This window comes from Ornithodoros turicata, chromosome 8 (genome assembly GCF_037126465.1).
Source record: "Ornithodoros turicata isolate Travis chromosome 8, ASM3712646v1, whole genome shotgun sequence".
NCBI lineage: Eukaryota > Metazoa > Arthropoda > Arachnida > Ixodida > Argasidae > Ornithodoros > Ornithodoros turicata.
This window is the reverse complement of record NC_088208.1, coordinates 2859542-2875628: the sequence shown is the minus strand read 5'-3', so window position 1 is coordinate 2875628 and position 16087 is coordinate 2859542. Positions and strand designations below refer to the sequence as shown.

The following is a 16087-nucleotide window of genomic DNA, read 5'->3' as shown; positions in this document are numbered from 1 at the left end:
CCAAACGTCTCCGTCGAAACCTCTTCCCGCGTAATTACGGCACTTTGAATCTGAGGGGATCCTTTCATTCTTTGCGCATGTTGCGTTGGGCCAGGTGGCCTATGTCAATCGTGTGACCGAAAGCAACGTTGCAGGTTTTTAAAAACGTGCAGAAGCACCAAGGAAACGGTGAAAAAAAAAAAAAAAACAATTGCGATACGTAGGAAACGTACTCAACTTTTTTCCTGTAGCATTCATTATCACTGAAAATTTTACCTAATGGAAACGGCGCCAAGATAAAAATCTTTCCACCCGCCTCGAACCAGCGTTTTCCCCCGTTATGAATTTGATGTAATGTATCATAATTTTAAACTGAAATTTATATTTCCCACGAAAGCATCCAAAAAATTTTTGAGTGCATAAGCACACTACACTCTTAAAAATGAACTTCACCGCATAGCACGCTCCTAGCCAACCATAATCTCGAATGATATCGTTATCTGCCCTGATTTGTTGGAAACGGGAGGCGTACGCCTTTTTTGTGACAATTAGGAACAGCATAAGTGTCACAAAAAAGGCGTACGCCTCCCGTTCTGAATAAATCAGGGCAGATAACAATATCATTCGAGATTATGGTTGGCAAAGAGCGTGCTATGGGGTGAAGTTCATTTTCAAGAGTGTTCGACTAATGTTTCCTCGTCTTGTTCGCTTTGGAAATGGTATGATTGCATAATATGACGAAAATCATCCTCTGGTTCATTGCAGTTCAGATATAGGAGTTTCATTTCGTCAAGTTCTCGTACGTCAACATTGTATCGTCATATGAAATCTCTACAGAAGTGTGATTGGTTGATCGAAGCTGTGATGACAATCCGTCACACACACTCAGAAAAATTAACTTCACCTCACAGCACGCTGAAGGCCAACCATTGTACAGAGTGATACTTCTATCACTTTTGATTTGTGGAAAGCGCAGGGTGTACTCCTTTTTGTGACAATTAACATTTCCGCATAAGTGTCACAAAAAGGCGTAAGCCTCCCGTTTTCAACAAATGAGGGCAGATAACGATATCATTCGAGATGACGGTTGACTAGGAACGTGCTATGCGGTGAAGTTCATTTTTAAGAGTGCACAACGACAGCGTCAAAGACGCTCACCATCATGACCGCGTAGCCAGGGAGGGTTTAGGGGTGAAAGATGAAAATCACTGAAAAGGTTAGCCAGCTGTAGGACGCCTTCTCAGCGACTTCCAGGGTGGTTCAAATCCCGCGAAATCGTACATTTGGCAGTGCATTTGGGAGAGAGAAACATGCTTCTGCAACACGTAAAGTCCCCATAGAACTCCCCCAAATGCTCATCGTATTGTACAAAGAATGTTCTTCTGAGTGGTGTCTTCAATGCCTGGGCGAGAGGCACGTCTCTTGTCAGCAGACAGTCAAAGAACCTCATTCAGAGATCTGCGAGGAAAGCTCGTACACGTATTACAATCGCCCTCAGGGACAGAAGAGCACTTTCCAGAATATCGCATCCCTTCCACTTTGACTGCGAGGAGAATGCTGAAAGGGAATGCGGTGGAGAGGACGCGAGCACTTTTCCCATTGGTTGCGTTTTCCTTAGTATGAAATTGAATGGTTGTTTACTACAATGGTTAACAAAGAACTTGCTTTGCTACGTACAGACTTCCCGAGACCCCCCACGCGCGCACGCACATTTTTACGAATAAATGGACCTCCGGTATATGCAGCGCTTGGCGCTTCTCCAAGGAGTTTTGTTGCCCTGGCTGCATTGCTTGTTTCATTTTCTCGCCAAAAGTTTTGTTGGTGCGCTGTCTCATTACCTCCTGCTCAAGTTTTCACGAGACCAGCTGAGAGTGAGTGTTCTACTGATTTACGTTCATTTATTATAACTGAGGTTATTCCATTCCCTTCTTTTTCTTTAGTGCCTCGCTGTGGAATTTGCTGTTACGATGGTATCGAACAATTAATACGTCGTATGGAGGGGAGGGGGCAAGTTTTGGAAATTGGCAGATGTGTGGAAGGTAATCATCCGGACTGGGAATTGGATTTTAATATGTTACTGAGGGATGGTTTGTTTGATTCGGATACTCCAATAGATGTCATTCAAAATTTTAAATTTGCCGAATTGAACATCCCATTACCGCCAGAGCCAAATGTCGATCAGGTACAAGAGCTCTCAGAACATATTAGAGGTGCCCACCCCGGCGTTCAAGTTCCATACCTACCATTCTTTCTAACTCAGAGTGCATTTGGTGGTCATAATAGATGTTTTGTGCTGTTTGCTTCTCCACATGATGACAGTGCGGAAGATCCAATCGATTATGTTCTTTTGTATCAGCATGATATAGTGCGAATGTTGCAGGATCAGTGTATACCTTTCCGATTTTATATGCGACTAATTTTGCATATGGTGAAAGAAGTAGGTGACAATATCACAACTAACATCGCATACATACCAACAACATCACAAGAGATACATAATCTTTCAGATATAATGGTTGCACTAAATGAGAGCTTTTCTGAACTCTCGCAAAACGTGGAAAACTATCAACGAGTTGGTAGTGGGTTTGTTTCCAGGGATGTTTTGGAACTTGAGGTAACTATCACCAAATTAAAGAAGAAGCGCATTGGGTGTAAAACGGCTATACCCGGTGAGTTGAAAAAAAGGTGCAAGACAATTACCAATGTGGACTCTCCCCCCAACGCCCCTCACGAGTGCTTCAAATATAATACATTGGCCTTGTTGCACCCTCAGAAGAGGCGTATAAATAATTGGCAATCATATACCAAATACTTGGAAAATTGTGAGTCAAATTCTATTGCTCGTGTGAAGTGGTGGCCTGAGGGTCCAGTCTCATATTCTGATATAGATCTCTGGGAAGATCGTAATCAAATTGGTGTGTTCATTTACAAGTATGAGGATGGGACATTACATGCCTCTCGCATACCGAAAAAGGAATGCAATGATAGTATTAAGTTGTTGGAAGTGAATGATCACTTTTTTGGTATCAGAAATTTCAACGCTCTGATGAGTCGTAACGGTCGGGTGTTCTGCAAGAAATGCACTCGTGGATTTTATACAAATGATTCGCTAATCAGGCATCGTCGTGTGTGTAGGAACTTGAAGGAAGTCATCTTACAGTTCCCACCACCGGGCAAAAATATAATAAAATTTAATCAATATTTCAATATGTTCGCCTATCCTTATGTGATAGGACTTGACACTGAGTCCATTTTGGACCCTAATACAGCAGCCAAAAATGCCGTACAACGCCACGTAGTGAGTTCATTTTGTGCAGTTCTACTACGAACTTACGACTCGCAGATCGTTGCAAAAGATGTATATTTGGGACCTGATGCTGGTTCCAAGTGTGTAGAATATCTCATGCTTCTACACGACATCGCAGCAATGTATAACAGCGAACCAGCACCTATAATTTTGTCACCTGAGCAAGAGAGTAAACACAATGCAGCCACTCAGTGCGAGTACTGCGGTGTTCTCTTTGATCAAGCTCACCCTAAAACTTGTCATCATGACCACAGTAGGTATGATGGCCCAAACGTTTTGGCCTCTTTGTGCAATCAATGCAATGTCGGTTGTGCAAATAAAGGTAAGATACCGGTATTGGTTCACAATTTGGCCTATGACATCAGTTCTCTGCTTCGTGGTTTCCATGCCATGAAGTGGAAAACACCACCCAAACTTATTGCAACAAGTAGTGAAAAAATACGGAACTTTGAGTATGGTAATTTCATTATCCGTGACACTACTCAATATTTGAATCAATCACTGTCCTGTCTTGTTGACAGCTTAATGGCTTCTGAGGGTGTTCATATAGTGTCTGAAGCAGGTATATGGCGAAGATTTTCTTCGTCTGACTCGGAAAGGTGTCTTTCCGCATTAAGAACGTTGAGGTTTACAAGGAGGAAAGTCTTCTACCCAAGGAAGCTAATTATCTAACCTGGGAGGACACCTGTGAGCCACGATGACTGTGCCTATGCGCAGGATATATTTAATCACTTTTCTTGCAGGACCCTAGCCGATTACGATAATCTTTATTTGGTATGTGACACATTGTTGTTGATGGATGTAATGCAACATTTTAGGTTTCTATCCTTGAAGAGATATGGGTTGGAAGTGCTTCGTTTTGTGAGTTTCGCAGGTTTCAGCTGGCAGGCTGCTCTGAAGCACACTTCTTCAGAAATAGAGCTCTTCACCGATGAAGAAATGTACCGTACAATGAGGCTCGTGCAGATGACGTCACGTGCAGCCTTTGAGCGCCCTTGAGCCACGTGACTCGGGAAAACATGGGGATACGTCACAGCCGTCACACCGCGAGCCGAATGAGCCAACAGCTTGTGTTTTGCAATATACGCAATTGCATGCACACTGCAACAACTCACTGCAGTAACTCCGGTGCGGCAATATATTTTCCCGAGTGACGTCGTGACGTCACTGCAAACGTTACGTCACTGCACAAGCCTCATTGAGGGCTCCATGCGTGGAGGTATTTGTCAGCAATCAAAACGCTATGCTCGAGCTAACAATAAGCATTGCCCTGACTATACGATGAAGACAAAACATCGAGCTATTTGGCCTACTTATGACGTTAATTCTTCGGGATGATGCCTTCCGGTTGGAGGGTTCGAGTGGTAGCCTGAAGAAAAGTTTTCGCGTATTGATTTTGTTAATCACCCGGGGGACGCAGCTATCGGTTATATATACGTATGTGATCTAGTGTACCCTCCAGAGTTGCATGAGAAGACCCGGTATTTCCCGTTGGCGCCGCTCAAGCAGAAGGTGGACTCAAGTTGGCTGTCGACGTATACCAACATCAACTAATTGAGCAGCTTAATTACAGGACATCCACTCTAGAGAAGTTGCTTCTCACATTATATGGACAAAACAGTGTGTTGCGCACTATTGCTTGCTAGGGTTGTATACTATAGATTGGGTATGAAAGTGAGCAAGATTCATAAAATACTACAATTCAAGCGGAGCAAGATATTTGAACCATATATCACGATCGACATTAAGTGTCGTAGAGCAGCACAAACAGAGTTTGAGAAGAGCTTGATGAAGTTGTCTCTAAATAGTATTCTTGGAAGAAGTGTTCTTAATCCTTCTCGTTTCAGGAACATTAGCCTTTAGTCTAGAGGAGGCTGAGCGGTATAGCAATTCAAATGACTGTATTCATTTCGAATTTCACTCCGAAGATTGTGTACTGTATGAGTTGAAAAAAAGAACTATCCAATGTAACTTCCCATTGCATATTGGATTCTGCGTGCTCGAGCATTCGAAGTATGTCATGTATAAGTTCCTTTACTGTACTCTACAGAGCAAGCTATCTTGTATACAGTCATTCCAATGTACTCGGACACTGATAGTTTTATTCTAGAGTTGATGACTGAAAATTATGAACGTGAATTGAAGAAAATTGGTGAGGAGCATCTGGATGTATCATCATGCCCTAGAGATCGTGCATTGTACAGCGACAAAAATAAGGGCAAGGGTTGTTGAGATTCAAGTGAGAGACTGTGGACGGTATAATTGAGGAGGTGGTTCCTCTAAAGGCCAAAATGTATTCGATAACGTTGGTTGGTGTTGATCAGATAGCCAGAGCAAAACGAGCGAAGGACATACTTCGTAAGCATGTGCAAAGGTCAATATGTAGCAAACGTCAGTGCATGTATACCTTGGAGAACACGAAGCTTGCTCTCATGCCCTATGATGATAAACGTTATCAATTAAATGCCATCGATTCATATCCTCATGGAAACTGCCAAATCAATGAAGAGAATGTGTGAGTATGCTCTGTTCTCGTGATTTAATTGTGATCCTGTAGCATCTTTGCTGTCTTCCGTTTCAGGTCGCGGTGTGAAGGTTTTTCGCTGGGTTTTTCTCCTTCACTCAGATTGGCAACACAATTGGCATCATAATTGGCACTCATCCCAGCACACCAATTGGCAGTTATCAATAAAATTAAGTTTAAAGCGTATCATCTGAGTATGTCTGTTACTTGCATGTCCGAGCGCGAGAAGGAAAGCAGACCGCGCACGCGGGCACTCCTACACTCTAAAAACAGAACTTCACCGCATAGCACGTAGTGCGCCAATCATTGTCGCGAACGATAGGGTTATCGCTTTTGATTCGAGGAGAGGGAGAGGCGTACGCCTTTTTGTGGCAATTACCATGTATCCAAATTGCCACAAGAAGGCGTACGTCCCCCTCTTTCCTCGAATCAGAAGCGATAACCCTATCATTCGTGGCAATGGTTGGCGCACAGCGTGCTATGCGGTGAAGTTCTGTTTTTAGAGTGTAACCATAATCTCGAATGATAGCGGTATCTGCCCTGATTTGTTGAAAACGAGAGGCGTACGCCATTTTTGTGACACTTGTGCTGTCACAATTGTCACAAAAAAGGCGTACGCCCCCCGCTAGGAGCGTGCTATGCGGTGATGTTCATTTCTAAGAGTGCGCGGACAGTGGCAGGTGCTCTAATATTCTTCTATGCCGGGGGAGGGCTGATTCTTTCTGCATGTAAGTGGGGGAGGGGTAGCAATTAATCCTCCTATATTGGGGGTAGCTGTTAATCCTTGCCCGCCTAGTATTGACATACTGCGTGTCGCAGAAAACGTGTCATCGAATAGAATCATGCGGTCAATGGCATTTGTTCTTACTAGGTTTTTGCCACCTCCTGATGCGAACGTCATGTAACCTAAGTTTAATTATGTAAACTTTTGCGAAGTGAACTTTGAAATTTGACGTACAAGTAAAGATCACTTTTTTATCCCACCAATATGAAGAGCGTGTCGAATTTACTGAAATTCATGATAATTGACAGAAATATTGAAGGGCTATCGTATCGAAAAAAGTAGCCGAAAATCATGCTGTACAGACTGTACTGAGCTCGCCGAGCATGGGGTGCGGCGAATTTTTCAGCAAAATCACTGTCAGTCCGACGAAAAGAGGTTCATTCTAAGAAAAAACGGTGTGAAAATGTGGTAACTTCTATAGTTACCACCTAGATCAACATGGTGCCTGATAAGGGGTGTAAAAGGGTGGTAAAAAACAATTATCATATATCCAAATTGCTGCAAAAAGGCGTACGCCCCCCTCGCTCACCGAATCAGAAGTGCTAAGCCTATCATTCGTGGCAGAGAGTGAGGTAGCAGGTACACTCTTAAAAATGAACTTCACCGCATGGCACGCTTTTAGCCAACCATCATCTCGAATGATATCGTTATCTGCCCTGATTTGTTCAAAACGGGAGGAGTACGCCTTTTCTGTGACAATTATGAACGGCATAAGTGTCACAGAAAAGGCGTACGCCTCCCGTTTTCAACAAATCAGGGAAGATAACGATATCATTCGAGATGATGGTTGGCTAAGAGCGTGCTATGCGGTGAAGTTCAGTTTTAAGAGTGTAGAACTTTGGAACCTTTTAGGCACAACATGTGCGACAAATATTACCTCCTAAAAGGTGTAACTGCTCCACCCTTTCTTCTGAGAGTGTTGGAAACCCAGCCGACACCGTCATGCACGGTAGAAAGAGATAACACAGACATAGCTTATCGCGTCCAGCTTGAGCTGGGACCATACCTTCCCCCCTCTCAATTTCAGGAAATGTCACTTTTTCTACTGTCACTCTGTGGATAGGGTTTCCAATCTCCTTTCGTTGGACTGACAACGATTGCGCTCAAAAAGTCATCGCGCGTTATACTCAATTGCCTCGAGAAACATGACGTTCGGCTATTTTTCCTAATAGGGCAGGTCCTGAATGTCACTGTCAATCATCATAAATTTGAGTAAATTCGACACCTTCTTCATGTTGGTGGGGTAAAAAAGTGACCTTTACTTGGCAAATTTCAGATTTCACTTGGCAAAAATTTACATAATTAAAAGTTAGCTTGCATGACATTCACATCAAGAGGTGGCCAAAAACCTATTAAGAACAAGTGCCGTTGACCGCAAGTTGTCCCGGTCTTCCTTGTGTTTGTATTATCCTGTTTTCGCCGTTCCTGCACAACAGGTTGAAAGTGCGACTGTCATTGTTTTTGTCCTTTGGGTTTCACGTTGCTATCCTTACACATATTACAGTAATAATCCGGACCTTTACGTCGCGAGACAACTGTCATCATGGGCGACGCCACAGTGGTCGGGTCTGTGGATTAATTTCGTCCACCTGAATGTTGTCAACGTACGCCGAAAGCGAAAGCGAAACCGCGAGGGACGCTAAATGTGGTGTGCCGTGCGTCAAGTATAGACGCACGGCACACCACATTTAGCGTCCCTCGCGGAAGACACGGCGTGTCTGAGCAACTTTAGCCATCCACCAAGTTCTCACCGTCCTCACCTGGGTTTGAACCCGTGATCTCGGTATCAACAGGCAGACACGCTACCGACAGAGCCCGGTCACACGTATTAGTACACCACGTATTTCACTGTCCTTCTGCGCCGAATTTCTTTTCACTGGAAAACATTAATTCGTAGACTTTCGTCGACGTTGCAACTCAAACGTCGCACATCGGTTTCGGATAACCATCCAGCTGAGCAGCTGTCCGTTATATGCAGTTATAGTTGTCTAGCGTTGAGTTCTTTACTCGTTCTCTACTTGCCGTGAAAAAGCGATTAGTTTTTTTTTTCTTTTTTTTTTAACTTTCGTCGAGAAAGATGAAAGCATCAGAAGGGTGCCGGAAGAGCTACGATAAGTAACACCGTCCGGTCTGTGTATAGGGGCCTTTTAATAAGTGCGGTATCATTTATGAGCTAACTTTCCGAATTTCCGTGAGGCGGAGTTTGGTGCAGCGTAGGCCCTGCACTCATTGGTTGCTTGGAGTTCGCTATTCAAGAGCGGCTACAAAACCATGAGAGAGTGGTGCGCCATCAGATGTCACACCGTGGCCATAGCTCGGCGTTTCGGGCCTTCGAAACTCACGTCAAACTCAAACGACTCAAAGTCACGATCACAATCACCTGATAAGGCGTGAGTTCGTGCCCTGCTATACGAACTCATTTCGAGGTCGACATGGCGTATCGGATGTTAGTCCACACTAGATAACATCACACCTACTCTGTTTACAAATGTGACGTTATCCGGTTAGTACACTAATACGCGGCATGATCGAGCTCACCGATACACCATGTCGACCTTCACTTGTGTTCCTATAGGTGGCATGCATATGACGTCACACCATAGCTTTACTCGTGGTTTTTCCCTCTTTCTGGTGAAGCGGCGCACCCAGCCTATACGCGTGCTTCTTTTCACTCTTTCTGGTGAACCGGCTTACGGAAATGCACCGAACTCACGCCTTATCAGATGATTGTGACCGTGAGTTTCGAAGGCCCGAAACGCCGAGACGACCTGCAGCCCTACGTCATTGATTACGTAACGCCACCGCGCAAATCATGCTGGTGGGCACTGTCACCTTTATCAGCCTATCATCCGGCGTGTCTTCCCGCTTTTTGCCCACCACAGAAAAAAATATAGCCTCGAACGGGACTTCGTGACCTCACATGTTTGTAAACGGAAAGTCGTCTATAGGTCGTAGCCAGGTCCTCGTTGCGTTGCACACGTTCGTTGTCGGCCCCTACCGTTGGCAAGACGTCACTCGGGTCATGCGATTCAGCTTATACGACACGGATGACGGAGAGAGATGGTGAACTGGTGATGCTCTTCCTCCGTTCCGCAATAATAATAATAATTCTAAGTTTGACGTCAGGAGACAACTGCGATCATGAGCTTATGGCCACGGTGGTCGGATCTGTCGATTAATTTTGCCTACTTGAATCTCGACACAAGACGCACCACATTTACCGTCCCTCGCGGAAGACGGCGCATGTGTGAGCAACTTGTATCTTTCCATCAAGTTGACACTGTCCTCGGCCGGGTTTTTAACTCGCGATCTCGGGATCACCGGGTGGACACGCTCTACCGACCGAGCCACCCGACCATTCTCGACTACCGTTCTCCACCATTCGCCTCAATCTCAGAATTCGCGAAACTCAGAATTTGGATGCCATTCTATAGCCAAGGAGGAGGAGCTCGCAGGGAACATCTCCACCGAAAGTCTAAATCAGTTGTGTCGGGAGCTGTTGCGAATGTAAAGGATGATGCGCCGCCGTGCGTGGTAAGTGAGGGTCCTCACGTCAGTTTACTGCAGCCATTGAGAGTTGACATGAACCTGGACTTAGCTGTGGATCGCCAAGGAGGACCCTGTCCTGCCGTGACGACTCGTACTGACAACGTGTCAGCGGAGGGAAAGAAAAAAAACTGATGTAGCGGGCCAGCGTGTACGAGAGCATGGTCATAGTCATAGGGACCCTTAAAGTGCACAGCCTCAATGCGCATGTTACCGGTATATCAACTGACCCCTGTACCTGCCAAACGCAAGGTCCTCGCCCTTTGGGTGACCCCCACCAACATACCGCGAAATATGGAAGGGTCCCGATACGTTTCCTTGGGCAAGAGAGAAAACAACCGAAAGGCCTGTACAGCCATCTACTCGAGCAATCACGAAACTGTCTTAGCGATCAAGACAGTCTCTTTCAAAGTTGACAAAGTGGAACATGTCCTATAGCATCTGCAGACGTAGTTCGTGACGTATGCGGTATGCGTTGTAGAAGTCGACTACAAGGATGCCCCCACCTTAATCGTGCTGGTGTACGTTACACCCGGGCTCTCTGAAACCCTCTGAAGACAAGATCAGGAAGTTCCTTCTAGCAAAACCCTTCGATTACACTGCAAGCAACACTTTCGTAGAAAACTTAGGATGGCAACATGCCCATGATTTAAATGGGACACTTCAATACAGACATTATGAATCAAGTCTTCGATTTGCATCTAGCCAGTGACAATAAAATTCCCACAGCGCGTACGGGAAGTGTTATACGAGGGGTGTTCAAGTCAAACCGGGACTTTCTGTCTCCTGAGTGTACAAATGGCTCGCGCTACATCTTTTTCGTCATTTTTACACGTGACAAGCCTCCGCGTTCACCACGTGGTGGTCCAACGTTTGCGCAAAACATAAGACATGTGCTGGACAAGATGGCCGACAACGAAGTGAGCGCGCACATCGAACAGCGAATTGTCATTAAGTTTCTCGTGAATGAAAGGCGTAAAGTCATCTGAAATTCACGGAAAACTTCAGGCTCAGTATGGCCACGATACACTTAGCCGCAGTAAAGCGTTTGGGTGGTGCAAACGTTTCCGAGACGGCCGTACATCAGTGCAGGACGATCCCGGCCAGGGCGGCTCAGAGCCCAGTGTCAGAGTTCCTGAGAACATCCAACTGGCGTTGTTCATGTTGATTTTCTGCACAGTGGTACCACCATCAATTGTGCATGTTATACTGCCAGGTTCTCAGAGATGTGTATAAGGCGCTGAAGCAAAAGCGGCCGGGCCTCATCACCAAATGAGTCCTCCTCCTACAGGACAATGCACACCCGCATACCACGCATCTCACGACAAGCACCTTACAGGAACTTGGCTAGGAGTTGCTGCCAGATCCTCCATACAGTCCAGACCTCGCCCCCAGCGATTTCCATCTCTTCGGACCACTGAAGGCGTTCCTTGGGGGCCGCCACTTCAGCTGCGACGACGAGGTCAAGAATGCAGTACGATCATGGCTGCTACGCGCCGGTAAGGATTTCTACGCTGCTGGCATCCAAGCCCTCGTGAAACGCTGGGACAAGTGCATTAGTGCAGCTGGAGATTACGTTGCAAAGTAAAACTAATTTCTCGCCTGTAAGTTCATTTTACTTTCGCGAAAAATGAAAAGCCCCGGTTTGACTTGAACACCCCTCGTAGATTGTGTCTTCGTCAGGCGCATAGAAAAACAAAGTTGCCAAGAACATCGGCTACATCAGTCTCCACTGCCTCTACTGTTCATCGTAGCCCTCGATGAGCTTATTAATGCTGTCGCTTTTCACTGAGAATCTGCACAGCGATTTCTGGCATAATTTTTCATTGTATATATTGTTTTTCGACCAAATGAGACCTATCTGTCCTATGATGAAAGCACGAATATCCGACAGACACGGGACACGCAGCCAAACACGAAAAGTTCTGTCTTTCGAGAGCTTCTCGTATTTGTCAGCGTCGTCCACGTCTTTCTGTTATTCGTTCTTTCATCATCATGCACCAGTTAGTCTGTGCTCTTTCCGTTTTGTCTATCTGTCCCATTCTGACCCAACTGTTAGTCGCCCGGCAAGGCGTGACATCCTTCGAATTGGTAGCTTCGTATTTGTCGATTTCGTCTGGTCGTCTCGCTTACCTGGTACACTTTCTGAACAGAACGATGCCGTCTTGACAGCTGCACGAGTTCAAGATGGTTGTGATCGATCGCCATTTGGATGCCGGTGATAGCGTCTGAGTTTACAAGGGACGAAAACAACGTTACGAAAACAGAAACCATGCGGTCACAACTATGGTAAGGGAAGCAATAGTTCGTTGCTCACCATCCTGAACCCGTTCTTCACGCGTCGGACTAAAACTTCGCAGCGATGTGAAGCGGTCAGTTAGGAACGTCCGAGGTCGGTAGGCACTGACGCGGTAACGGAGGCTGATCGGTGGGTCTTCTGTGGCATTCTTAAACAACACAGCCATGAGGAGGCTTCGAACGAGCAACGGATGTTCCAGTTCGGCTGACTGATTGAGAAACACAAGATGCATCTCTCCTTCGTTGGCAGTGACCATTGCACCTGAACAGGAGGATATGAACTGATTGTTCGAATGCAATCTTAGACAGACAGGTGTTCTGCTTGCACGAAGACATGTTTGCATTCCCTTTGCACGGCTGTTTCAATAACTGGGATACCGCGATAGGAGTTTCTATAGGCGGACAGGAGCACGGCCTACACTATACTATAGATACCTGGACAAATGACAATCGCCTATGGGAGAGCCGGGTCATGGGTTAGTTACACTAGTGGCCGCTGCAAGCGCCACATAGCATTATTGGGGAGGGGAAATGATTTGTACACTAGCATCATTGGGCGCGTTAAGGTGGTGCTCAGGGAACGTTCCCTCTCTCCCGGGATCACTTAAGAGCACCAAAGCAACTTCCGGTGCGCATTCCCGGGTGCACCCTGTGCGCCCCTAATTGTCTCATGCCAGGGTAAAGCGGTACAACTTCCGGCCCGTGACGCATTTTCCGGTGTACACGCCGTTTGGCCAGAGAGATGGCGTTTGCCGGGATTGGTGGGCGGCTCGTTTTACAGAAAGCAGACGACAGAAGGAAACTCGAGGAGTGGCATGCGTATGGGGCGCCCGGCTTCCGGATAGCCTCACAAACACCGTTAAGTGAGGACACGAAGGGTATACGTTTCCCTGAGAACCTGGGAAAGGACGCTCGCGAGCCCGCTTAACGCGCCCATTGACACCGTCCTTCGTCTGCTACTACTGCTACACAGGCTGTTGCTACGCACGCGCTTGCCACTTCCGTACCTCTTCGTCGTTGTCAACAGGGCCCACAATACATTGCCGCAGTTTCGGCAAATCACGTGTCAACAAATAATTCTAGCTACGCCAAATCTCATAGCGAAGCGGCGATTGCCAGAACTACTACCCCGGTGCTGCGAGCTTTGCGGATGTTCAGAGGTCTCTAGTATAGTAATACGTCGTGGACAGGAGAGCCTATAGGAGTGCTGCTTCTACAGCTGCACAGGCACCGGCGGCGTGACATCGCTGTCTTGTGCGGAGCAGTGAGAGGCATAGAGGAGAAAGGCGCCATCCAGACGTTCCAGGCGTCCTTCTCTGTGTGAGACGCCAGCTCGACCTCTGCACTCCTTATTGGTTCTTAGGGAGTGACGTTTGCTCGTTTTTCCAGAGGGAATTCATGCATACCCTCCACACTCGGCGTCTGCTCCAGAGTTCGAGGTAACTCGTTACAAGTAGCTAGTTACTGTAACTAAGTCCTTTTTTTTTTGTTAACTCGGTACTTTTGCGCCGTGGTAACTTTCAGGGGAACTCGTTTCTTTTTCAGGTAACTTTGCCAAAGTAGCGTTAGCCGAGTTCGAAGTTACTTTTAATTCGCTCTTCACTCACGTCCACATATTTTCTTGCTTTCTGTCCTGTCCTTTCTGTCTGGGGACCCGGAAAAAAATGTCCCCGGAAAAAACGTCCCCGGAAAGAATGTCCCCGTAAAAAATGTCCCCTGTGGAAAGGCTACCGGGAGCTCCCGAAAGAAACAAAATAAGGGTGTTGAGGTTAGGATCGCATGGTATTTAGACGGCAGTTTGTTGCAGCACGTTCACTGAGCATCCTGTCATTGTTAATGCTTATTCTGTGCTGTGAAATGAGGGTCAACGTATTTCCAAGCAATAAGTTGAAGGTCCCCGGAAGAAGTGTCCCCTGTGAGGTTACCCGCAGTTTCCCCAAAAAGCAAAATCTGGGTGTTGAACAAGTGCAAAAAGTTGGGCTCGTTGATGGGATAGCATACTGCAATATTTGTGGACATAAGGTACAGACAGAACGTGCGACTGAACAGAACGTGGCGTTGAGGATACGATCGCATGGTATTTAGGCCGCACTTTGTTGCCGTACATTTATTGATCGTCCTGTCATTGCTGATGCTTATTCTGTGCTGACAAGTAAGGGCCAACGTGTTTCAAGGAGTAAGTTGAAGGGAAGCCTGTTCACAATTACCGTCTAAGGATTTATTTGCTGTCGCGTTTACATGATGATACTCACACAAGTCTGCTTTAATTGATCAAGTGTCAATAGGAATACCGCCGAAAAAGCGTGTAAAGCTGACGACAGTGAATCTGCGAATGCGGCATCGGAATCTTTGTATGCAGTGCACACCGGGAGATTAGAGCCTGAAACAATTTCTTCGCGGCATTGGACGGGCGATACGGTTTTAACGTCAGCCGAACACATGTGGGTCAGGAAGTACGTGAATAAATACAGAATAGCAGTAAAAAAAAATAAAGAAGTATAATGGACGGCATTTCCGTCTACTCGCCTCGCCGTTTTTTCGAGCCTATTGAGAATAATATCCTTTATTCACTCTTGTAACTTACACTACTCCACCCGAAGTTGTAGGTATGTAGTTGAATTAACTTCTTTAGTGTGATCAAATCAAAGTCGGTGCATTGTTTTGCGCTATAATCCTACCTGAGGGGCTGGGAACGTTGACATTCTTTTCGGGAACATTTCTTTTTCGGGGACATTTTGTCCGGGGGCATTTTTTCCGGGGACGTTTTTTCCTACACCCCCTGTTCTTTCATGGCATTTTATGGTATAGAACGTGATATTGAATCAATGACACACTTCTATTCAGGAAGTAAGAACCGTTGCAATTGAAATGAAGCTGAACCATTGTGCGCCCGCAGCGAGTAAGGTGTAAAACATTCAAATTGTTGGACATAAACAGCAACTAAGCGTGTTGCACTCCTCCGCAGGCAACTCAAAGTCTAACTCAACTGCTCACGCACTATGCACCTGCGTAGTGCCACTTTGTCCGAAATAACTTGGAAGTAACTCATTCTTTTTTTTTTCAAGTAACTCCGTAACTGCGAGTATTGTATCTATTCCACCGACTAACAGTTATACAGGGTGTCTTTTTGTTTTAATTATAAAAGCTACAAGGTCGTCCCAGTGAGAACATCTGGTCCTTTCGGTCACCTGATACGGTTACCGTCTTCAGAACAAAAATTCGACTGATCGCCCGCAAAAAAAAAAAAAGAAAGAACACAATTTTCTTCTTTGTTTTGATCATTTTGTACCTTCGAAGACACGTCCTTCCTTCACCCCCAATGTGAGAGGGTGGAAGAGCACAGTGCCGCCTCTTGCGTCGAAGATGAGCTTTAACTTGCGGAAACAAAACAAAAACAAATGTATCGGATGACGCTATCCGAACTCCCCTATCTGGGTTAGGGGTCTGGGTTAGGGGGAAAGTGGGACCGTAGCCGTAGTCTTAATCCTTTTCCGGGACGCAAGAGGGGATAGTGTACTCTTTCACCCTCTCACATTATGGGTGAAGAAAAGACTAGTCTTGGAAAATGCGTAACAAACAAAATAAAGAAAAACTGGTGTTCCTTAACGATTTTTTTGCGGACGAACTACCGGACGGATTTTTGTTCTGA

General features: G+C 45.9%; 1 protein-coding gene across 1 annotated transcript in view; it reads right to left on the bottom strand.

Annotated features, from left to right (window-relative positions):
- Window positions 1-16087, bottom strand: part of LOC135366355 (uncharacterized) — a 52611-nt gene that overhangs the window by 26454 nt on the left and 10070 nt on the right. The window contains exons 3-4 of the mRNA XM_064599023.1: window positions 12458-12700; window positions 12274-12368 (exon numbers count right to left, since the gene is read on the bottom strand). Coding sequence (XP_064455093.1) covers window positions 12274-12368; window positions 12458-12700 — 338 coding nt within the window. The remainder of the gene's footprint in view (window positions 1-12273; window positions 12369-12457; window positions 12701-16087) is intronic.